Source organism: Venturia canescens, chromosome 8 (assembly GCF_019457755.1).
Source record: "Venturia canescens isolate UGA chromosome 8, ASM1945775v1, whole genome shotgun sequence".
Classification (NCBI taxonomy): domain Eukaryota; kingdom Metazoa; phylum Arthropoda; class Insecta; order Hymenoptera; family Ichneumonidae; genus Venturia; species Venturia canescens.
In genome coordinates, this window is record NC_057428.1 from 10,603,454 (window position 1) to 10,625,156 (window position 21,703).

At 36.1% G+C, this 21,703-nt stretch overlaps 6 protein-coding genes across 8 annotated transcripts; 2 read left to right on the top strand and 4 right to left on the bottom strand.

Moving 5' to 3' along the window:
- Positions 1 to 17: 17 nt before the first annotated feature.
- LOC122414697 (uncharacterized) lies at positions 18 to 1,325 on the top strand. Its single transcript, XM_043426228.1, has 4 exons — positions 18 to 178; positions 493 to 568; positions 675 to 887; positions 1,069 to 1,325. The coding sequence occupies exons 1-4, from the start codon at positions 167 to 169 to the stop codon at positions 1,221 to 1,223; spliced, it is 456 nt and encodes a 151-aa protein (XP_043282163.1). The 5' UTR covers positions 18 to 166; the 3' UTR covers positions 1,224 to 1,325.
- On the bottom strand, positions 1,291 to 2,816 carry LOC122414696 (uncharacterized). The gene is made up of 5 exons (XM_043426227.1): positions 2,448 to 2,816; positions 2,242 to 2,363; positions 1,934 to 2,055; positions 1,722 to 1,798; positions 1,291 to 1,638 (listed from the first exon to the last, which is right to left on the bottom strand). The coding sequence occupies exons 1-5, from the start codon at positions 2,569 to 2,571 to the stop codon at positions 1,481 to 1,483; spliced, it is 603 nt and encodes a 200-aa protein (XP_043282162.1). The 5' UTR covers positions 2,572 to 2,816; the 3' UTR covers positions 1,291 to 1,480.
- A 274-nt stretch (positions 2,817 to 3,090) lies between these two features.
- On the bottom strand, positions 3,091 to 5,656 carry LOC122414385 (protein ANTAGONIST OF LIKE HETEROCHROMATIN PROTEIN 1-like). Its single transcript, XM_043425611.1, has 5 exons — positions 5,304 to 5,656; positions 5,019 to 5,093; positions 4,501 to 4,653; positions 3,714 to 3,990; positions 3,091 to 3,639 (listed from the first exon to the last, which is right to left on the bottom strand). Exons 1-5 carry the CDS (start codon positions 5,420 to 5,422, stop codon positions 3,355 to 3,357), a joined length of 909 nt encoding a protein of 302 aa, XP_043281546.1. The 5' UTR covers positions 5,423 to 5,656; the 3' UTR covers positions 3,091 to 3,354.
- A 133-nt stretch (positions 5,657 to 5,789) lies between these two features.
- On the top strand, positions 5,790 to 7,555 carry LOC122414384 (cell division cycle-associated protein 7-like). Its single transcript, XM_043425610.1, has 3 exons — positions 5,790 to 6,001; positions 6,106 to 6,819; positions 7,112 to 7,555. The coding sequence occupies exons 1-3, from the start codon at positions 5,942 to 5,944 to the stop codon at positions 7,277 to 7,279; spliced, it is 942 nt and encodes a 313-aa protein (XP_043281545.1). The 5' UTR covers positions 5,790 to 5,941; the 3' UTR covers positions 7,280 to 7,555.
- Positions 7,535 to 9,583, bottom strand: LOC122414386 (pyroglutamyl-peptidase 1). Its single transcript, XM_043425613.1, has 3 exons — positions 9,452 to 9,583; positions 8,909 to 9,270; positions 7,535 to 7,940 (listed from the first exon to the last, which is right to left on the bottom strand). The coding sequence occupies exons 2-3, from the start codon at positions 9,119 to 9,121 to the stop codon at positions 7,539 to 7,541; spliced, it is 615 nt and encodes a 204-aa protein (XP_043281548.1). The 5' UTR covers positions 9,122 to 9,270; positions 9,452 to 9,583; the 3' UTR covers positions 7,535 to 7,538.
- On the bottom strand, positions 9,480 to 21,394 carry Art4 (arginine methyltransferase 4). Of its 3 annotated transcripts, none has more exons than XM_043425608.1 (8): positions 20,575 to 21,391; positions 19,784 to 19,924; positions 18,977 to 19,471; positions 18,548 to 18,814; positions 18,155 to 18,377; positions 17,457 to 17,743; positions 15,820 to 15,956; positions 9,480 to 9,616 (listed from the first exon to the last, which is right to left on the bottom strand). In XM_043425608.1, the coding sequence occupies exons 1-8, from the start codon at positions 20,705 to 20,707 to the stop codon at positions 9,590 to 9,592; spliced, it is 1,710 nt and encodes a 569-aa protein (XP_043281543.1). In that variant the 5' UTR covers positions 20,708 to 21,391; the 3' UTR covers positions 9,480 to 9,589. The 3 variants fall into 3 exon arrangements, with proteins under 3 accessions (XP_043281543.1, XP_043281540.1, XP_043281541.1); XM_043425605.1 differs by lacking the exon at positions 9,480 to 9,616 and adding an exon at positions 10,119 to 15,421 and having other exon boundaries at positions 20,575 to 21,394; XM_043425606.1 differs by lacking the exon at positions 9,480 to 9,616 and adding an exon at positions 10,119 to 15,403 and having other exon boundaries at positions 20,575 to 21,393.
- Between the last annotated feature and the right edge of the window lie 309 nt (positions 21,395 to 21,703).

The following is a 21,703-nucleotide window of genomic DNA, read 5'->3' on the forward strand; positions in this document are numbered from 1 at the left end:
GCGGGTTGTTTCGACAGACCAGCTGATTGAAGTGTCGGGCAGTCGCAAATTACAGTACTTGCATGTAATTGCATCGTGGTTCTAGTGTCATAACACAAATTATTTATTCATTAATAACACGTGTAAATGACAATCGCCGATTAGTAACTAAAACATTTGCTCGAGCATGAAGAAACAGGTATATATTCTAAATTGATCATTATCTTGATTTATAGACACGTTAATTTTTAATATATTCGTTCATTTTTAAACATATTCCTCAATTCCTTATCCTTTCAGGAAGTTTATTTGTTTTTTATAACAACAACCATTTACGTGGATTTTCAATCACATAACTTGTACTTTTTTTACAATATCACAAGGTCCAATTTCCAAGTAAATTTTTCTTTGTGCGGCAGCAATAGATTGGGAATATTATCATTAATCTTGATGGCTCGATTTACTGATAATATTATCGATTATTAAATGTCTCACATTTTTTCTTTTTTTTAGCGGCAACCAGTTGAGACTGTGGATAAGGAGAATTACTATGAAAAAGAAAGACCATTTATTACATTGAAGAGGCAATGTGAGTCTAAACGATAGAACATGAAAATAGAAAAATATTGTTTGATCACACTCGTCATTTCACAAAGAGTCTTAACAATTGCAACAAATAAGATACATCTTTACAGGTGGGAAGGCATGGAACAGTCTGAGTCAGTTTTTAATTGATACAAGGATGTGTGAAGCAGTGGAAATAGTCTCGCAGTACCTGCTGTCAAATCCAGTTCTTCTGGCAGCTTGTATAGCCATTATATCAGCAGTTGCGATTCCACTCTTGCTGTTTCTTCTTTTTGCCATTGTCAATGTGGCATTTGCATTCACAAGTTTCATTGTCATAGAAGGTAAATTATTCTCTTGTCTCTTATTCAGTCAATTGTTTGTCAGCACCTCAGTTTTAAGTAATTTTATAGTGAACACAATATTCATTCAAAGTGATCCTTGAGTAGCCCGATAATCCAAGCATTTTTCAACCCATCTATTTAAACTCATTAACTTGAAAACTCGTTTTTATTTTTTTTTCAGTCAGCGTATTAACGATAGGAGCAACTGTTCTTGGCTGTATGCTATTTTGTGTAATTAGTGTCATAACGATAATGGGATTAAGTTTAGTACTTACGTACTACATAGCGTATTACATATTGTCAGTTATCAGGAGTATGAAAGCAACAACAGGTTAAAAAAAATGTACAACAAGTATTTCTCAACCATCTCGAGGTTATGCATATTATGAGAGGAACAATTATAAAAATATTAATATATGTATTTATTATTGATTTGAATGATTTGTTTTTTAATACGATTGAGTGATTAACAATTGGGTGCCTTGACCTCTTCAACTTCAGCCAACTCCAATGATCCTTCTACACACTTATATAAATAGTATATATCTCAGTTACATTTATGTGAATAAATTTACAGTTGAAATAACCTGTAATCAATCATCGAGTATTTCTGATTCTTCAATTCCTTGTTGCCTCTGCCTACCTTCCGCTGCCTTTCTGATCTCTTCCCACAGCAATTCTACCAAATTCCGACCATGCTCCTTCTTATGGTAGTTGAAACTATGTACGTAATCCACTTCATTTGTCGTATCTGTAACGGAGTTGTGAAATCAAAATACAAAATTAAACTGTTTACATTATATCAATATCCATTTTATAAAAGCTTCAACTTACATCCTTTTGCAACTTCTATCGGAGCACTGTAGTCCCACACTATGCCAGTTAGCTTTCTATAGTATTTTAATTTTTTCCTATCGGATAAAACATTCATTTAGTATTTGTACATTATAGATTGCCTTTGGTGTTGTGGAAATACTTCTGACATGAGTGGAAAAAAAAATCGTAATGTGATAATAATATTTCATTAAAGGAATTGAGTTACGTACAATCCATAGTCAATTGTTTGTTGATCTTTGTGATTCGGTTTTGCATTACGTATTGAATTCCTCTCTATTTCCAAATCCCGAACATCTTTTGACAAAGTATCTTTATCAAGCTTGAGCTCATGCTGTAAAACATAGATTCTGTATTAGATTCTGTACATAGAATATACAAAATGTTTTGAAAATCAATTGCATTTTTTATTCAAAGAAAGATCTTTTACATTTTTGTAAATTTTTACTCACTAGAAAAATTGAAAACAATAAAATATACATATTGTGCTAAAATAAATACAATTAAATTGTTACATTACCACACGCTCTTCAGCCGTACTCAATTCTTGCAATTTTGAATCAAGAAGTTCTTTCTCGCTGGAGATGGAATTTTCTATTTCATCGACTTCAGATTTAAGCTGTTGTAACTTCATTTGTGATTCTAAGAATTAGATGCGCAATTGAGAAAATACAGAAATTGAAATTTGTTTCAGAAATTATGTTAATCTGAATGAATATTACTTACCAAACAAATGATCTTCTTGTTTCTTAAGAGACTCTTCTATGTGTTGAAAACTTGAGGTAAAACTATGATTGAATTCTTCACACGACACGGGGTATTTTACCATTATTGCTTTTAGTTTATCCATTTTTTGCTATCAAATTTGAAAACTGATTATTTTTTCAGGTTAGAATTTTGTTTATCAACGATAAACTTGAGATTCCAAAGCAAATAGCAAACGAACTAGTAATTCTTAAGATTGATACAATACTACGGTGATTTTTCGCAAAGAATATCTGTTTTACAAAAGCAATTCAAAAAATTATATTTTGTTCAGGCAGCAACTTGGAACGTAAACAAACCATCACGTTTTCAAATTTTTCAACGGTTTCAAAATATATTAAGTGTGACAGTCTCATCCAATAAATTAGAACCCTTTTTTATCGACCGATCGTATACTGCCGATAAATTAGTTACTGCTGGTACAATACTGGTAGGTGCGTGATATGCCAATAAAAAGCGAGGGCCGTTTTGATTTTACCGAATATTCATTCAGAATTCCTTACTACTTTTGTTTTGAATATTAACAAAAAAAAAGCGCTATCGTGAAAAACTGAGTTTTTCCGCGATTTTTTTGAAGAAATTCGAAAATAATAAATTTTAGACATTTTTTGTTTCCATTCTCCACCGAGAATGTTTATTATTTATTCGTTCCCCGTATTACAGACTAGGTGGTACAAGTATACGTATACAACAACAAAACATACGTATAGAACAAATCTTGAAGAAAAAAAATGTTACAAAGCTGTTAAGTACTGAGTACAGTTAAGTTTTAAGTAAAAACTAAATAGATCTTATGTCAAAAGCTATTCGATTTAAAATCGTTTTTTCGTTTGTACTTTGATGCATCAATCGTCGGAATGAACCTTCATCACTTCTTCTCAGCAGGCATTTGGTCATTGAGCATTCCATAAATATTGTGTAAAACACAACAGGCACAAATCAATTTTTCCACATCAACTCGTCTCTTTGGCAATTCACCCTTCAGACTTTTGATTCTGTCTTTCAATACGCCAATTAAATGATCATCTTTTACAAAGTTTCTTTTGATTGGCACGTTTTCAAAACGCGATGATCGCAAAACTTTCACTTTGTCCGACGCAACGGCTTCGCCTGTTGCTACGTGCATTATTTGACCCTCGTGGTCGCTTATAATCTGAAGGAACGAAGCTCATTAGCATATATTTTCAAATTGTGAATTATATTTGTATCCAATGTTTGTAAACATACTTGAAATGGCATGGTACGATTTATCACTTTACCGAATGGTTTCGGTTTCATGCGTGAGATCTGGTAAAATGTCTTGACTTCTGAACGGCTTATTAAGCCAATAGGTTTCTTTGACTTGTATTTTTCTTTTAATTTCTCCGAAATTTCTTCAGCCCTCGCTGCATCCGGCCATTTGATGAATGCGTGACGGTGCGAGTAAAGAGCATTTACAACACACCGAATCATCCTCCACCCAGTTGCTTTTCCAATTCCGTCCTCTCGTTTACCAAAGAAGCCACTGAAAAGTAGAAAGTTTATACTAAAACGTTCTAAGGGGAACAAAAATGGTCGAGAGAAAAAACACTCGATGCTCATCAATTTGTTATTCGATACAGGTTGTGTGTTGAATTATATTTAAAAGTATGACACTAGAATTCAATTTAGAAATATGTTTATTTTGAACTGGTAAATTTGCCTCGTACACCCAATCCTAAGTACTGAAAGTCTTTGTTTCTCAGCCAAGCGCAGAGTCGGAATGGTTGGTAACAGGATCGCAGATTATAGAATAGATCTTACAGGGTAGCCAGAAAATGTCCTACAATAATCTCCTGACATCAGTTTTTGATTTTCAGGAATTTACTACCGCAAATTCAAGAAAGAAATTTACAAAAAAAAGATGCACATACTAACGTTCATTTATTAATTCAAATCTCAATTATGTTCTTTTAAGATTATTGGTGGTTAACTTTTTTTGTTTGGGTATAAATTATACATTTCAAGAATAAAATCATTTGATAATTCAACTTACTTGTCTGGGTCCTTAGTTATTAGCTTTCCAATTGCAAACATCAATATCATCTTCGGATCGTTCTCAGGTGTTTTGATGATATCACTATCAGTCCACTCTTCTATATCAGTTTGTATGAGTTCCAATATGAAGTTGAATGTAGATTTTTTGAGACTAGAACAAATATTGTTGAATTAGTTTAGCAGCGTTTTTGAAAATACTCAGAGCAGAAAGGTACGCTGGTTTGGATTTAAAGTTTTGGGATAACCAAATTAATCAGAAACTTTATCACCAACAAATTTGTACACATGAAAATGATACAGATTCTTAACTAAATTATTGTTGAAGAAGATAGACGTAGAATGTGTTCAATTACACTTACGGTTGCAAAAATATAAAATGTTTCAAAAAGAAAAAAATATTTTAATGCCACATTTTTTTTACCTTAATTAAAGAAAATCTATATTCTGTTCATCACTATGGGGATATAGAAGCATGTGATAAATTAATTAATATAATTTATCAATCTATGCACTTACCGATAACTTCTTGTGAATTCATTATCATTAAGTTCATCAGGTCCGGGTGCGTCACAAAAGCCCCATTCAAGAATCCTGTACAATTTTATTCAATTTGTCATTTTATAGAAAAAAAAATTGAATAAAATTTTATAGAAAAAAATTGCCACAAAGAAAACTGAAAGATGTCAAATATTTATTCCTAGACATTTATTGGTTAACAGTTACCGCGACCAGAACTAAACTTTTGGATGTCAAATAAATATTGTAATAAATAAATAAGATGTTTATTCTAAATGATGTTACCCGGGTTCGTCATCCGAACCAGATGGGTAGCTGGATGAAGAATCGTCGAAAAAATCATCTTCCGATGAATCGCTGGATGAGTCGAAATCCTGAATCTTTCTCCGTTTGTTTTGCCACATTTTTCGAGGATAATTAGTTCCACTTTGTAATTTATTGTTTACTAGTTTCTCGAACTCGATGCTTAATAGGTTTTAAATGTTAGTTCACAAGATTGAACAAGATTTTTCCTTTTTTTTTTAACTCTAATGCTTAGCGCACAGCAACAGAAAATATGGCCTTAGCGTATGCCACTGGACACGTTCGTGCTTGTAATGACTCTCCTTTGTTTTTTTCTGAAGTGACCTCCAGTTCGTAAATACTACCTGATACTACTAAAACAAATATTTTGAATAAGAGACAGTCGCGCGAACGAAAAGCGTTCCCGCGCAAATAATACTAGAGTAGCGGTGCGCGCGCAGCATCGACCGTTTGAAATTCTAACAATTTGAAAGAAAGCAGCTCCGAGACATCCGAGAGTCTCAGAGTTCCGAGTTCCGAGTTCAAATGCGAACATTGCGAACACCCGGCAAGGAATGTGATTGCGTCCTCCAGAAAACTATACGTAATTTTCAATATTACAAACAATCGCAGCTCCCAACATGGCTGAAATCGATTATGAAGAAATACGAAGGAAAAACATCGCAAAACGACAAGCGGAGGTAATTAATGTGGAATAAGAAACCATCACCTAACCATACTTTTTATGCGAAACAAAGAACTATGCGTGCTCATTTGAGAATCCTAATTTTTTACATTTCCATAGTTTGCAGAATTTTTTAAAGAACTAAAAGCCGAAACGGAGGATTTGAAAAAAAACCTGACAGAAAAGAGAAAAAATTTGAGTCATTCAAACGATGAAAATGCGGAAAATCGCCCGCCGGCGAGAAAGCGTCGTAAAAAGTGGAGTCATTTGCAGTACGAGCCAAAAACGCACAACACGCGGAGCAGAGCAAGAAGGATGAGTGGAAATAGTTTTTCTGCAAATACCACAAACGATGAAACTTTTGAGGACAACAACAGGGAACTCGAAAGAACGCTTGTGCCCAAAGGCCGTCCACTGAAGGTCATATTTCCATGGGCAAAAACCTTTGAAAGAGAGATGGAAATCTCAAGAATGGACATATGGGATGTTGACAAAGAATTGGCTGAGTATGACGATGAGGACGACGATTCTGATCACAAAAGTAAAAGATCAAAAACTCGAACATTCCAAGTTTCCACATCAACTTATGATCCCAATTCCATTCCATCAATCGATGAAATAACCGAAGACATGTTAGCGAATGTCGCAGAAAAAAGTTCAGGAAAGACTTACTGTAAGTACAATGGAACAAGCTGTCATCAGTGCAGACAAAAAACTCTTGACACCAAAACTGTCTGCCGATCTGGTGAATGCATCGGTGTTAGGGGCCAGTTTTGTGGGCCCTGCTTACGTGGCAGGTATGGCGAAGATGCTGTTAAAGTTCTCAAAGACCCGGTAAGTAATCTCCCAACCAAATAGAAATATTAGGCTAAGCAATATATTCCTTCAACTTACCATTAATTTAAGAGAGGACTCTTAGCATGTTTGATTTTTATTTTCTCAAAGTACTTCAATGAATTCTAATATATACAAGGCAATTTTTTTTATTCAGATATGAATAAACAATATTCAATGAGTGTTTAAAAGTTCTATTTGCCTGAGTTTAATTAGTTAAACATTTTAATTGATGAAAATTTATTTTCATAAATTGTCATATTGTTAACTTAAAAAATTTTCTGTCCTCTAGAATTGGGCTTGTCCACCTTGTCGTGGCTTGTGCAACTGCAGTATTTGTAGAACAAGGAACGGTCAACGGCCAACAGGAATTTTAGCACCGGTAGCTCAAGAAGAAGGTTATTCTTCGGTAATGGATTATTTGCAGGCAACTAGTGAAGATGACGAGAAATTTTCTTAAGCTTCGGCCTGAGAATCACAGTTGTGAACGCCAAATGACAATATCAGTATTTGAGACGGCTATGCATTCCTTTTACACAGTTTGTTGTCCTTATCGTAACATTTCCGTAGACGAGCTTAATGTTTTTGACTATACATTTGAATTTTTGTACAATTTTCGTTAATGAGTTTGTCAACTCTCAGTGCCACCAGTGATGAATATTTTTTAAAAATATTTTACAATAGCTGCAGAATCAAAAATGTTTGCGGTTGAAAATAAATTATTTACAATTTTTAATACTGTCTACGAGCAATTCTATTATTTCGCAGAGACCCTTCGCCGTCACTTCACTCGTGTATACGTGACTATCAGGCACGTGTACGAATAATGCACGTTCGGAATTTTTGCAAAGTGACTGATAATAGATGTACTCGCAGAGATAACGACCAGCATCAACCGAGATGCAAGCCTTGCAAGATTCTTTACCAGTATTTTTTTCGTTTATTTTACGACACAATTCTTTAACGTCTATCCCAGTCTCCAAAAATGCTGGTGAACCTTCCCTGCATTCATTCGTCATACATTCGCCATTGACGTCCGGACGAAAATAACCAAACCCGTGAGCTTTTTGCTCGAACGTCAGACATTGAGCTTTGTGTGATACGCCCACGTGCACTACAATCTGAAACCGATTGAAATGATAGTTTATCATTAGTATTGCGAAGTGTTTATTTTTTCGTTTGTAAGGCGTTTCGAAAGTTAGCATGTGAACCGTGACAAACTTCTTATCACTGATGAAATTTCTACAAAAACTGTAAATCATTCTGAAGTTGAGATAGTAACTATCAAAAATGAAAACCTTCTGTCAGCTTCTATCGGCATCATCTGCGTTATATAGCGTTCTATCTCGAATTTTACAGTTTTCAAATAAATCAGATTTTCATCTAAAATTTCTTAATTTTTTTAAAATTCAGTCAAGTCTGCAATGTACAAACATTCATTTTCCCGAACAGTAATACAGGAAGTTCAGGGATTCTTGATAATGCATGGATATTCTATTTTTTAATATTTTATTTTTTGAATAGTTTTAAAAAATTAAAAAGTTGCAGATTTACGTTAATGTTTGAATTTGTGAAACAGTCATTGAATACAAGAAATTTACGAAGCACCGAACTTTTGGACCGGACATAACTAATAAAGAAATTTAAAAAAGAATTCGAAAGCGAAAAAAAAGAATTGAATTAACAGATTTGATTAAATCATTGTGTATTTTTGAATCGATAGCAAACAGGCAATCAGCTGATTACCGTTCGAACAGTAGTTTTTATTCAAATTTTTAATAATTTTATCTTACGAATGTCGTAACAATTATTTTCTAGTTTTTTTTTTCATACTACGGAATAAAAAAATTTTAATTGCATAAAATTATAAGCACGAATAACGAGGAATGATCTGGTGAGTAAAGTTTTTTGAATTTTCATAATTGAAGCTCCGTGTTTGTAACATTTGAAATCGTAGAATTCCGTTACACATGAATTCGCTTTGAAACAATCGATAAAAATTTAAGAAGTTTGTGCCGCGTTGAACAGCCCATATCGCCCACATTTATCATGAGGCTCGCTTACAAATATAGGTAACGAATTTGCTTGCCTGTGGATCGTGTTCTTTCCACAGTTGGGGCACACGATGCAGCACGTGGTGATAAACAACGGGAATGTTTTCAATGACCAATCGGACGTTGTGACGTTCGTGTAAATCTTCTTTCATTTTGTAAAGTTCTTTTACAGCTTCCCAGCTTGCGTTGACCTCATGATTTTTAAAGGGTCCGAAGCCGGTTACTAATACAGTTATTTCCGAGTTCATAATGATTTTCGTACACAAAATCTCACTACAACCGTTGAGTGCGTGCGCAATTCCCGCCGACTGAACTGTCGTACTGTCGAACCTCCGTGTTGCCTCCGTCCGCCGACAGCGCCGCGTGGCTATCGTTCGTAGGCGGGGATACAATGAAACTGGATCACAAAATAAAATAAAAAGCAGGCAGCAGGCCTTAGTCTCAGGATTGGACAGAGATTGAGTCGGTGAAAGCTCATGCGAAAAAATTTCGGAATCAAGGAGCGATTATTTTCGAATCAGAAAAAAAACATTTTAGTTCTACACCAAACTGTCTTAGATAATACGACCATTTTTTACCATGGACTCAGTGAGATAAATCTTTCCGAACTTTTTCAACTTTTATTACGTATCGCTTGATGACTCTAGAAACAATTGTTCGCTAAAACAAAAATATTCATCTCAATCTGGGATGACGTTTTGGAGTCGTTCGTCGCCCTAGAATGTAGTCCGCGTAATTATTGTCTGAAACAAAAAAAACCAAAGGATTTCTTAATCTCTCCTCAACTACCTTCCATGCGAGCTGGAAATGTTATTAAAGTATCATAAATATCAAAAAAAATGATCTCTGAAAAAATTTACGATTGTTGGCGAAAAAGTCAATCATTAAAAAATTGATTGCGTGAAAATTTCAAAAAAATATCAGGCTCAAGCAGAAGGTAATTGGAAATTCGAATATCCCTTCGATTTTCACTGCCAGACAAAATTTACGCATGTCCGTCGCAGTGGAACGTATAAGACCACTAAAAATCTCGCAGTATTTTGTTTAAAAAATCAATATTTTTGTATTTATTATGAGTCGTTCGTACAATCGAGCTGCGATGCAACATCCTATAAAATATCACAAGAAACATATTTGATTCATTGAAATCCAGGGAAAAGTAGCCTTTGAACAATACACGTAATAAAAGTAAGAGAAAATAATAATAATAATAATAAAACAAGAGAGATAAAACGCATTGGATGGTTTAAATGAGAATGATGATTTTTTATTGGGCCGAAATTGGGCACTGTAGTCAGACGATAGTGCAACGTATATAGTACGCATATACATACCTAAAATACACGCATTAAAATTACCTAGCTAGCCTACACGTAATCATTTTAATTTTTAATTGTTTTTTTTTGTTTTTTGTTTTGTTTAGTTTTATTTTTTTTTATTTTTTTTTTTTTTTTTTCATTTCAAATTCCGTTTTTTAAATGATCTACAGTGACTAAGATCTAAATTGGAAGCTGATGGAAAACGAGGAGAGTGTTTTTTGATGCGAAGTGATGATTTTTTATCGCATTCAAGATTATTCGTTATATCTCCATGGAGATAATCGCCTTCGCAGATGTGTCTTCGTACGTCTTTGTATTTGAAATTTTTTCATATTTATATACTTAATAATGCGTATCTAAATGTGCGCGTCGCAAAGCATAAATTAAAAGTTTCTCGATACTTCGACGATTTTTCACTATCTCTACTTTTCTCTATTTCGCTCACACCGCACATCCACGCGCATACGCATACACTCACGCATTCGCTGACTCGAATCATTTTCAAACGACTCAACGAGTATTTATAGGACTCGTACGCTGCTCAAAATGTTTTTTACTTGATATAAAAAAATATTGGAAAAAAAAAAAAATCAAAATTGGCGTCCCCTATACATTGAATCTATCGGCGGGATGCGCGAATCGTTACGCTGCAAAACTTGTCGCACAATCGGGCCCTTAAAACTAAATTCGCTACATTTGCTTGTTTGACAGTTTCATCATCTCTCTCGCTCCTCGTCGTTCTCTTTCTCTCGCTCTTTCACTCTCATGTTCGTTTGTTTGTTTTCTTTTTTCTTTTTTCATTATGAGAACAGCGTAAAAATTATTTCGAGACATTATACAGACGTCGTTACAACTATATGTATACGTATAATTATTAAAATTTGCAGACTTTCCGTTTTTTTGCATCGCTCCAGCAAAAAATTGAAAAAACTGCTTTGTCATACACCCGTCAATTCCTTCAGGCCTACGGTGCCATGGTTTGAGCAAGACAATTAATAAATAATCGTATCTCGTGCGAGGTCGACGATTCGAACTTATCCTTTCATAAGCCACAACTAAACTAACCTTATACGCTTGAGCTAGTACAATAAAACAAAACAAAAAAAAAGAAGAGAAAAAAAAACATTTCAAATCGTTCAGCCGAACTTTACAAAAAATTCAATATAAAAGGCTATCGACTTGAGGCTCGGTTACAATCTTGTTTTTTTATTGTTCTATTCGTTTTCTATACTTTTCTATATTATTCATGGAGCATGATATTGAATGGAAAAAGAATTTGATTTTTTTGCTGTCCACTGAGCCGATTTCATCGTTGTTCAAAAATGTGATTTTCCGTTTTTTACTTAATGTATTTACTTAAGCCTATGAAATAATTATTGCGATAAATTTCATCGTATGGGTCAACCGAGTGTGTTCAATTTTTAGACAAAATGTTTTCTTCGTAATGAGAATAATCAAGATTGAATCGAAGAAATCATATTCGTGGATAACTTCGAAGACTGTGATGTATTTCTGATCGACTAGAATTCGTCTCATCGATGCTATTTTCTTTCCAAGATTCCATCCACTTAAATGTGTATTATTATAAAGAGTAAATAAATAACATGTTGAGCCGGTTTATCGTGTGGAACGTGTCATTTCGATCGATTAATTGGAGGGCATTATTTTTCCTAGCAAACTAATTTCTATATAATCGAGTTAGTTTTTTAAGTATACGCACGTTACAGTCGACTTTACGAAGGTCCGTTAAACTAATTCAAAATCAATGATTTCTTCGTCAACTAGTTATTCGAACATGGAATATTTAATTTTTAAGGATCTTTCGCTGTCTAGAATCAAACGTTGTGAAAAAGTGTGGAAATGGGAGGATCGAAAGGAACAGGGCGAATGTGATAATGTCAAATTAAGAACCGTTTTCTTCGAGGACTATCGAAGTTTCAACTCTTCTCATCCTGGATCAAAAGTACATTTCGATAAACGGCACAATGAGATTTTTCTATAATAATTAGAAAATAAAAAATGGGACAGACCAATACTGGAATAGCACTTGTTACGTCATGAGTCATTCTTTATCGGAAGAATTATTTATTTTCAGGATCCTTCATGCCATCGATCATAATTCTTTCTTAAATTATCGTTGAGGATCCTTTTTGAACGCGAATCAATTTTTTTTTAGCATTTTTCAAATCACTGAACTTCGGGATCAGTTATTTTATCAATTATAATTAATCAATAAAATATATCTATCGAATCACTTTCCTTCCGAAGTCCTCAGTTTTCTGGGATTCTATAAAATTAGTGATTCTCCCTCCTTTTCTTTATGCGACACAAAGATTCTTCGTAGGCGTCGTAAAAAATCGACGTAATACTTATGCAAGGACTGTTGAACTCGAAGCGAGGGAATTGACACCGGATTTCATTGAATTGACCGATAAAATGGTCAAATGCTAAGAAACTGCAAAAGAGGATGAAAATAAGTGGAAAGAATCCGAGTCCCCTCGCGTTAAGAGTTACTGTCGCGTGAGGTATTTCAGTATAAATATTTTCAGTCGTCGGGGAAAAAGCTAAAAAGTCATTGTTAAAACACTCGTGTGCTCGTAAGTTCATGCAAACCCGATACATTCGTTAATTATTCGTTAAAATAAACCAGAGATGAGTTTAAAACTTCGGAAAAAAAAAAATGTTTCGGTAGAATTGACTCGTGTATGTACATGATCATTGGGGCGCTATTCATAATCATTAATGCGCATTCATTTTGAGTGAGTGAAACGACACACGCTTCAAGGATCTTGTCTGTCAAATTTGTCTCCATTTTTCCAAAGTTTCGCTTGTTTTTTTTTTATTTTACGTTGCTATGAATTTTTCATTATCGAATTCGCCATTATTCTTTTTCGGTTATTGATTATTTATCGAAAACGACAAAAACAATGTGAGAAACGCTCGAGGAAGCTTCACATAAAGTACTATTAAGTTAACCCTTAGTGTGCACCTGGGGTCAGGTTGACCCCAAAATTTTTTTCTCACATGAATAGCATTTACAGATGAGCATCTCACAAGTAAAACCCCCGATATTAAGAAATCGTTATCCCCTCTCTAAAAGTAGGGAGCACAGCCACTTTCATACTCCAAAATAAATACACTTTTTGGAAGGGTTGCAAAGTGGACTATTTTTCCCTTAAAGCATGGACCCTTGTCTGTAAAACTCTGTAAGGATATTTTTCAAAACTCAAAATTTCATTTCTTACGAATCGATTTAACCGAAAAAGTGTTTTTTACGCGCACTATCAACTTTGAGCAAGTTTTTGAACGATGAAAAAAGATTTTTTTGGAAATCCGACTTTGCAGCCTTAAAGTTGGATAAATTCACTGCTGCAAAAAGTGACCAAACCTTTTATTGCGAAAAGCGCATAGTTACCGAGATATTCGATGTCAAAAATGACCTGGGGTCAAAGTGACCCCATGTGCACGAAATGTCTCGCTGTCAAGGTGTGCACACACTAAGGGTTAAAAACCATTTAGTCAAAAATAGAAAAAACATTACAATTGGGTTATTTCGTAGCTGAAAATAATGTTTCTCATTTGTAAAGAAAAAATACATAGAGGTCCAAGGGTATTTGCTTAAACGGATGGCAAGTTTGTGCGGAAAAAGTATTTGTGAAGTCGAAAAAAAAAAACAGGAAAAAAAAATAAAAAATGACCGGAGAAAGGAAAAGAGCATAATAATCTTAGGAACTACGAAATTGTACCGCGCTTATTTGGCGATACGTTTGTGTATGAGATTGAGATCCTTAATCGACATTGTGCCTTTTTATTATGTACAAAACGTTATTTCTTCAGCTCCATTGTTGCTTTTTTCTCTCTTCCTCGTTCGCGGGACGTTTAGAAATTGTATCACCGTGTTACATCGGGCTTCGATCTTTTTTCTATACGTGGAATTTCATTACGTTTTGCGTTTTTTATTTATTGCGTTGATCATGAAAATGCAACTGAAACGAGTTGAGAACGAACGACTTTGACTGGGTAGGCTGAGTTCGAAATGCGCGGCTTGTCCAAAAATATCATATTTGCTTATCGGTAATGAAAGTTCGCCGAACAAAGTTAACTTCTATCGAAGGAGCTATAAAAAATGTTTCACAGAAATTGGTCTGTGAGAGTTGCTTATCATTGGCAAAATACGATCTATCTCTACTGCAACGATTATCGAAAAAAATGTTATTTTTTCGCCTTACAAAACCTCCCATCTAAAGCGCCTAAGAAATGCTGTTTTTTCGTCCGTCCGGACTCAACCCGTCTCGAAATATCGTCAATGGTAAAAGGTTGTAAAAATATTCAGAACGCCGATACACTACGGGAGAAAAGAGGGGAAATCACGAAATTCATCTTAGTACCAGGTAAACATTCGTCCAGCAATGCTCGTACGAATAACGCGTTTGAAGTAAAAAGAAAAAAAAAAAATGAAAAACTGGATTCGTTTGACGTCTACGAAGGATTCGGACACGTGGATTCCGCTCGTAATTTTCTTTCGACTCGCGATGTTAAACAAAAAAGGGAGTAAAAACGCGATCGCAAGGAACTAGAACAGTATTGTCGTTTTAAAAAAAATATTTCTGTTCCTCAGTACTGTAATCCGCGGAATCTCGCAGGCTACATCAATGTCCAGTAGAATGGGTCGTCGTCACGAAGCTTGTGAGAACGAATTCGAGGCGATCGTTCGACAAACGGCTACGACGAGAGTACAGCTCGAAGTCGCCTCCAGCGGGCTTCCCAGGTAGCGTTGAAACGTCCTTGTACCCAATTATCCGTGGCATGCCCGAACATACGAACGACGTTCGAATCCTCGAGAATCTTCGTGGCCGTTGTATTGTGCTCTGTGAAATTGGCAGCGTGAAGAATTCTCACTGCTGAGGATAAGCGTAATTTACACTGAGGCGAGCTGAACACTAATCTCCGGCCGTTGACTTGTCGATTACTCCCGTTAACATTCGTCGCAATACCGTTACAAAAGCTCGTTTGACGTTGATGATGAATGTTACGATTATCGCTGCTCTGTAATTGCTTTGTCTTCCGGTAATAATCGTTTCTATATGATTTCACCGTGGATCATTGTCGATAAGGCTGCGGGGACATGCCGTTTCCTGGTGTGACGTAATCACCGATCATCAAGCTCGGATTGACCGGATAATGGGAAGTGTTGCCGAGAACCAGCGATTGCTGGAAAGTAACACCAAGCTGTAGCCGCGAAAAACACGCAGGCGGTCGAAAAAAAGTTTTAGTATCCGTTTTTCTTTTCACCGAGCCCCAACATGTCACGAAGCGCTTTCTATTTTTTCATTTTTATGTTTTTATTTTTACTTCCTTTATTATATTTTATTGGCGAGCTTCGGCCATGAGGATTTCTTCTCTAGTGACGACTGTCTCTCTCTCTCAAGGATTTTCGCGTTTTCCTTCGCGAACTCTTTCTCCCCCTTTCACCTCCTTTTTATTAGCTCTCCCTCTCTCTCTCTCTCTCTTATTCGAAAATTGGTGTGTCTCTTTATGCCACTCGAATTCGTTTTCTCTTTATCCAGAAGTAATCCGCAACGGCAAGAAGCTCACCATGCATTCTGATGAATAACATTTATACTTACAGTGGCGGGTGACGTGAACATGTTAGGTGTTATACCACCACCGATCAATTGCGCGGCTTGTGTACTCGTTGCTGTTCCTCCGACTCTTCCACGACCGGTACTCGATATTGAACCCGGGTGTATGTTCGGCTGACCCCCTGCCACACAAGCAAACCAAACTCATAAGCTTTCTATGCGATATTCTAACGATTTATAAAGAGAAAGAGAGGAGATCAAATTAGAGTGAGAAAGAGAGAGAGAGAGAAATGATCGAGTCTTCTTGATGTTTTTTGAATTTTTACTCGACACCAAAAGATTCCTGCGAATCTACAATGAGAAAAATTCCAAGAAATATAAACATCGGAACGAGAGGAGAAAAAGAGGTTTTGAGTCTTCAAACGAAAAATGGAAGGCGAGGATTAAGTAATCAACAGTTTCGCAGTTTTAGTATTTATTTTCTTTTCTTTTTTTCATCTTCAATATGCCGTTTATTGACAGGGATGCGGTCTTACAAATTTACAAAAAAACACACTGTTAACGCAGGGGATTTGCAAATGAATACAGATTCTCTTGGACAGTACACACTGTAGCGCAAATTTATTTAGGCGGGATAAAAAGTATTATGCGGCGTTGAGGCTGGAGAAACGAAAGAGAACGTTATTGCTCGTGTCGTTTGATATCGAAAAAATAAAGGAGTTAAGTAAGACCGGGAGAAACTGACAGTGACGATATCTCCTGAGGAGTTATTCGTTTAACAGTCATTAAAGGGTAATGCTGTTTTATAGGAATGAAAATATACAATAACATCGCATCACTCTCGATTTCTTTGCCCGAAGGAATACAAAAATTCGCGTCAACTTCGTCGGATACACAATGTATTCAGGGACACAAAGAACGTAAGGTTTCTATAAACAAAGTTCAATTTCTCTTAGGTCCTCGTCGATTCGACTGCGTTATTTCGAGACGTTCATTTCGCTCGTTTACTTTCTAATATATAAAGATTACATTTTCAACGTGAAGCCGAGCCACAATTAATATTCAAGCTGACAATGTCGACTACGGAAAAAGTAAAAAGCAGAAAGTTGAAGAGAATACTTTCCGAATTATGGACACACTTGCTGTACATAAAAGAAATAAAAATAGACAGATTTCGTCCAAGATTTTCTTAGCCACAGCGCTCTTTGCCGGAGATAAAACTTTGGAGGTTGTCGACGAATGAAATATTTGTTTAACAGATTCGAGACACCTTTTATTTCGTTATCAAGTAAAAGCGCTTCGTTGATCGAAAAAAAAGGAAGATTGCTTGTAAACTTTTGGTAGTTTGTTGTACAGGAGAAAAAATGTCGGATTAGTATAGTCTCACAGATGTAAATTGTCAATTTGTCCTTCGATACTAGACTAAAAAGTGAATTCAAGAAAATCAACTGTATTAAAAATGCAGATTTATCAGTTTAACCGAATTTTGTACCAATTTCTAATACTGTAGCTCCTTCGGAAAAACTCTACAATTTTCGTATTTCTGTCGTTTCCTTTTTGTGCTTCCCTGTACAAGCGGTTTATCCCTCATTTCTTTAGCACGGGGAATTTTAATTGTTTTTTTTTCTTTTTTTCCCTTTATACGGAGTACTGGTATAGCGAGGGATCGAAGCAAACCTTACCTATTGATAGTAAATTACTGGGATTGACCGAACCAGCCGTATCCATGGAAACCTCACCGAGGCCGTTAACCGACATTCCGTTTACCATGTTAACGGCTTGTCGCGCACCTTGAGCATCCAATGTCGTCCAGTACGACTCGCTCGGCGACGTACTGTTCAAACCCGGTGGCGGAGGTGCCACCGCGCCTGTGTACCTGAAGTAAGGATTTTTCAGGTCCAGGGTATTGCTGCTGCTAACCAAATTCGTTCCCTCTAACTTCAGGTCTATTGTGACGTCGTACGATTGTCTGAAATCAATTCATACACAATTATTTGCGTCAATTGCTATTGCGTGAAAGTGATCAAGTTCATTAATCGTTGTTCAAATTCTGTATGGCAATGCCGAATATATTAAAAAAAATTTATAATCAATAATATATCGTGCTGTTCGATGACATAGAAAAATGTAGTTCTTAATCTTTTACAAAAACATACCGACTATTCGCAGAATTGTATTAATACTTCAGGTACGAAAAAAAAGGTTTGGTTCAACTATTTTTGATTTTCTGAAATATTTTTCGTGCAGATTTTTCCCAAGTTTTGAGAAAAAAAAAGAAAATGTTCTATGCTTTGTTGTTCTTAAAGTGGATAAGAAACTCGTTTATTATTGGAATTTTCAGACGTAAAAAATCGATTTGGTATTGGTAGAACGTGCGTACCTTTTATTGGCAACGAGTATGACTTTTCCCGATAACAATTGTCCACTCTTGCAGAATAGGGGAGTCTCGAGAAGGCATCGAACCTGATACCAATGAGTCAGAGGCTCCGTGGGCGCTGTACTCAACCAAACTTGTTGGGTCGAGCCAATAAATGCAACGTCAAACCAAAATGCAAGACCGTGACACGTGCCGCTCTCGAGAATGTGGAAATCGACGTCTATATCTATTGAGGAAAGAAAAATCACGTTTAAAATGTTAATCGTCATTGAAATTTGCATGAGAAAAATGACTGAATGATTTTTTCTATATGTACATTTTTTGTAAAAATAGAATAGAGATTAACAGAATTGCATTCCAGCATCTGTTCGCAAATACACGAATTTAAATCTTCACCTATTTTGTGTAAATCAGTCTCCTCAGCGGTTTGGAAGTCGACAACGTGCCGCACAGATTTAGCCATGCATATACGTATGTCGAAAGTGTCTACTATTGGTTGTCTGAAATATTCCTTTATCGCGTTACTTCGCAATGCGGATAAATCGACACCGTGAAAGCACGTTTGGTACCAAAAATTCGCTTTGTTAAACTGCTCCATGTAGAGATTTTCGTCGGAGAATGGAGCTATGTGAAGATCACCTCGAGAAGGAAACATTCTACCACCTTAAACACGTACAACAAAAGATTCATTTTCAAATAATTGACGCAGTTGAAAAGTATTACGAAGCCGAAGAAACTATTGAATTTTTTCGTAATTTAAATATTCAACTGAATCACAGTATAATTCGCTAAGTAAATCAGTAGAAGAATGATTTTGAATTTCACCTGGCACAAGCCACTTTTTCGCGTGAAGATAAGTTTCCAGCATTCTTTCATTGTAAAGCATGTAACCCATGGGTTCACTGACGATACAATCAACACGTTCTGGCAATTCAATTTCTTCAATTTTGCCGGCAATGACGACGATCTTGTCGGACAAATTATTAGCGGCGACTAAATTCTCTGCGTGATTCGCCATGTTGCTAGCTTCCACCGCATAAACTTTTTTTGCTCCGGCTTGAACAACGAAAAAAGACAAAATGCCAGAACCAGCGCCAACGTCCAGAACAACTTTGTCCTTGAAATCTGATAAGTTTCCAAGGATCGCTCGTTGATAAGTGCTTGTTCTAATGTAATCCTGCATCATGTTTTGTTGCTGTGATAAATAGCCGTAGAATTGAAAATACTGCATCGCAGACAGCTCTTCTGTCCGCTCGTTAAACGCCGACAATCCTTTGCCATTTTTGAGCTTCAGTATATACGAATGGAAGTTTCGAAAATCTGTATGATCATACAAAATACCATTATTCAAATTTTCAGAGATTTGTTTTTTCTGAGGAAACTAATCATGCCTGGTTTATCAATGGTCTATCAAAACTCAATAGAATCTCGAGATAAGTACATTGACATATATCTGCAATATTTTTGATTAAATTATTGGAAATTACATTGTCGCTAGTTGATTACATTCTAAATTGATGATTAAAAACAATTTAGGGAAAGACAAAAAAATATACGATTTTGATTCAACAGGATTACTAAAAAATCTATAAGGGTACAGAATCTATAATTGATACATAATTAGGATTTTACCTGATTCGTTGGCAAAGGTAATAAGTATACTGTCACCGTCTAAAGTAAAGACGTAACTCCGTGACGCTACTCGAGAACATTCTGTTGTATGCGTTACAGGGAATTCCAGCAGCGGAGTCTGCTCTTTTTCCACAGATTCATCTGATGGTGAAAAAACAATTGTTAGATCGAGTACATTGAGTTCCAAAGTCAAATGGCTATTGCATTGGGAGTGGTAGAATGCACAAATTTGAAAGAAAACGATGAATATAAAAAAAAGAAAAATCAATGACAGCGGAAAAAATTTTTTGGAAACATTTTTCATGAGGAATTTTCCCTACGAAAACGTTTATTTCCGAATTTAATTTTTCCTTTCAATTTGCATAGTTTGAGAAACATTTTAGAATAATGATCATGTTCATCGAATATTGGGCATTGGTTTCTTCGTTTCTCATTGTTTCGACAGAGGCGTCCACGTTGAAAAAACTGTGAATTGCGCGAAAAACGTCGTTGCTGATGGAAATCATTGGAAACAAAAAAAGAAACGAATTTTAAAAACTGAAGAATCGGGGTTTGATGCAATAAAAGATACGGTCGAGGAAAAGAAAAGAAGCGGTCATTATGCTGTCAGAGTGAAAATGACTAAAGGTAAAAGGCTTTATATGGTCGGGCGTCCATGGAATTGTGGTTAGGGCTCGCGTCTGAATGTGGCGGTTTCTTCCCCTCCCCCGAAAATAGTCCGGTCACGGGCGTACATATTATCGATTGGTAATGGATTGAATTAATTGGAAAAATTGGAATGTTTATTATACCCGACAAGAGTTCGATGCTGAGACCCTGAGGATCATAATTAACATTGAGATTGACCGGCTTGTTGTACTTTGGCGTTGACTGTCCATTGTTTGACAAAGTCGACACTGTCACCGCGCGAAACGCCTTCGCCATTTTTATATTAAACACGCCGCGTGCGTTATTGTGCGCTCCTGTCTCTTACGCGATAAACAACAAATAAAGAAACACACACATATACGCGCACACACACCACTTAAAAAACTGGACGCGAGGTCCGTTGTTTTTTATTCTTTTTGTGTTTGATTTATTGTGTTTCGTTTGCTGGGACTCTTTCTTGCGTTTGCCGCTTGGTGTCCCGGGACGAGAAAGACGCGAGAGATTCGACCCCCAGACACACGATTATGACCCTCGTGACGATTGTTTTTCTTCCTTCCCCCACACCGGCAAACAAACCGCCACGAATGAAAAAAATATTGTTTCTCAACTCGTTTCCGACCGTAAAATGTGCAAAACTCTTGAGATATTTTCCGATATGTTACAACACGTAGAAATCGTGGTGTTTATTCGGAATAGCGTGATTCCAATTTCGGAGTTTCTGACCACCGACTAACCACCCCCGGCGCGAATTTACACACGCGCACGTTTCACAGTCTGAGATCTGGATCTCTCTCCAATTCTCCACTCTCTCTTTCTCTCCCCCTCTCTCATTCGCTCCCTTCCGCACCGAAAACTCGCTATTCTCTGGTCCCTTCTCCGTGACGAGACAACCACCACTAAACCACTTTGAGACGACGTTTAACAATGCTCAACTTCTTCGCCTTTGTTAAACCTGTGCTTGCCTACGAGAGAAATCAATCCACGAGGTTTTTCTCGCACGCGTCACTTCTGCTATGTCTTAATTGATGATTTAAAAATTGATGCTCTCCCGCGTGCTATCCCTAATTGCAATATAATACGCGCCTTTCTCCCTTTACACATCATAAAGAAAAAAATGAATGAACATTTATTCAATTCTATGCAAGCATCGCTATATTGTAAAATAAATAAAAAAATAAATGCGTCCAGTTCTCGTAGTAAGCAAAAATGTGGAGGGCTCTCGGTCATTACCACCGCAAACACCACAAAGGAAACATTTTCATTGGCTTAAAA

Coding starts and splice junctions, on each gene's coding strand:
- Art4 (XM_043425605.1), bottom strand. CDS start 20,707: ATGGCGAAGGCGTTTCGCGCGGTGACAGTGTCGACTTTGTCAAACAAT. Junction 15,957..17,456: donor CAGTAATTTACTATCAATAG/GTAAGGTTTGCT, acceptor CTTGTGTGGCAG/GGGGTCAGCCGAACATACAC. Junction 15,422..15,819: donor TGTTCACGTCACCCGCCACT/GTAAGTATAAAT, acceptor TCGCGGCTACAG/CTTGGTGTTACTTTCCAGCA.
- LOC122414697 (XM_043426228.1), top strand. Junction 569..674: donor TATTACATTGAAGAGGCAAT/GTGAGTCTAAAC, acceptor ACATCTTTACAG/GTGGGAAGGCATGGAACAGT. Junction 888..1,068: donor AAGTTTCATTGTCATAGAAG/GTAAATTATTCT, acceptor TTTTTTTTTCAG/TCAGCGTATTAACGATAGGA.
- LOC122414384 (XM_043425610.1), top strand. CDS start 5,942: ATGGCTGAAATCGATTATGAAGAAATACGAAGGAAAAACATCGCAAAA. Junction 6,002..6,105: donor TCGCAAAACGACAAGCGGAG/GTAATTAATGTG, acceptor ACATTTCCATAG/TTTGCAGAATTTTTTAAAGA. Junction 6,820..7,111: donor TTAAAGTTCTCAAAGACCCG/GTAAGTAATCTC, acceptor TCTGTCCTCTAG/AATTGGGCTTGTCCACCTTG.
- LOC122414696 (XM_043426227.1), bottom strand. CDS start 2,571: ATGGATAAACTAAAAGCAATAATGGTAAAATACCCCGTGTCGTGTGAA. Junction 2,364..2,447: donor ACAAGAAGATCATTTGTTTG/GTAAGTAATATT, acceptor TCTAATTCTTAG/AATCACAAATGAAGTTACAA. Junction 2,056..2,241: donor GTACGGCTGAAGAGCGTGTG/GTAATGTAACAA, acceptor TATGTTTTACAG/CATGAGCTCAAGCTTGATAA.
- LOC122414385 (XM_043425611.1), bottom strand. CDS start 5,422: ATGTGGCAAAACAAACGGAGAAAGATTCAGGATTTCGACTCATCCAGC. Junction 5,094..5,303: donor GGTTCGGATGACGAACCCGG/GTAACATCATTT, acceptor AAAATTGTACAG/GATTCTTGAATGGGGCTTTT. Junction 3,640..3,713: donor ATCGTACCATGCCATTTCAA/GTATGTTTACAA, acceptor TCGTTCCTTCAG/ATTATAAGCGACCACGAGGG.
- LOC122414386 (XM_043425613.1), bottom strand. CDS start 9,121: ATGAACTCGGAAATAACTGTATTAGTAACCGGCTTCGGACCCTTTAAA. Junction 7,941..8,908: donor GGAAAGAACACGATCCACAG/GCAAGCAAATTC, acceptor AATCGGTTTCAG/ATTGTAGTGCACGTGGGCGT.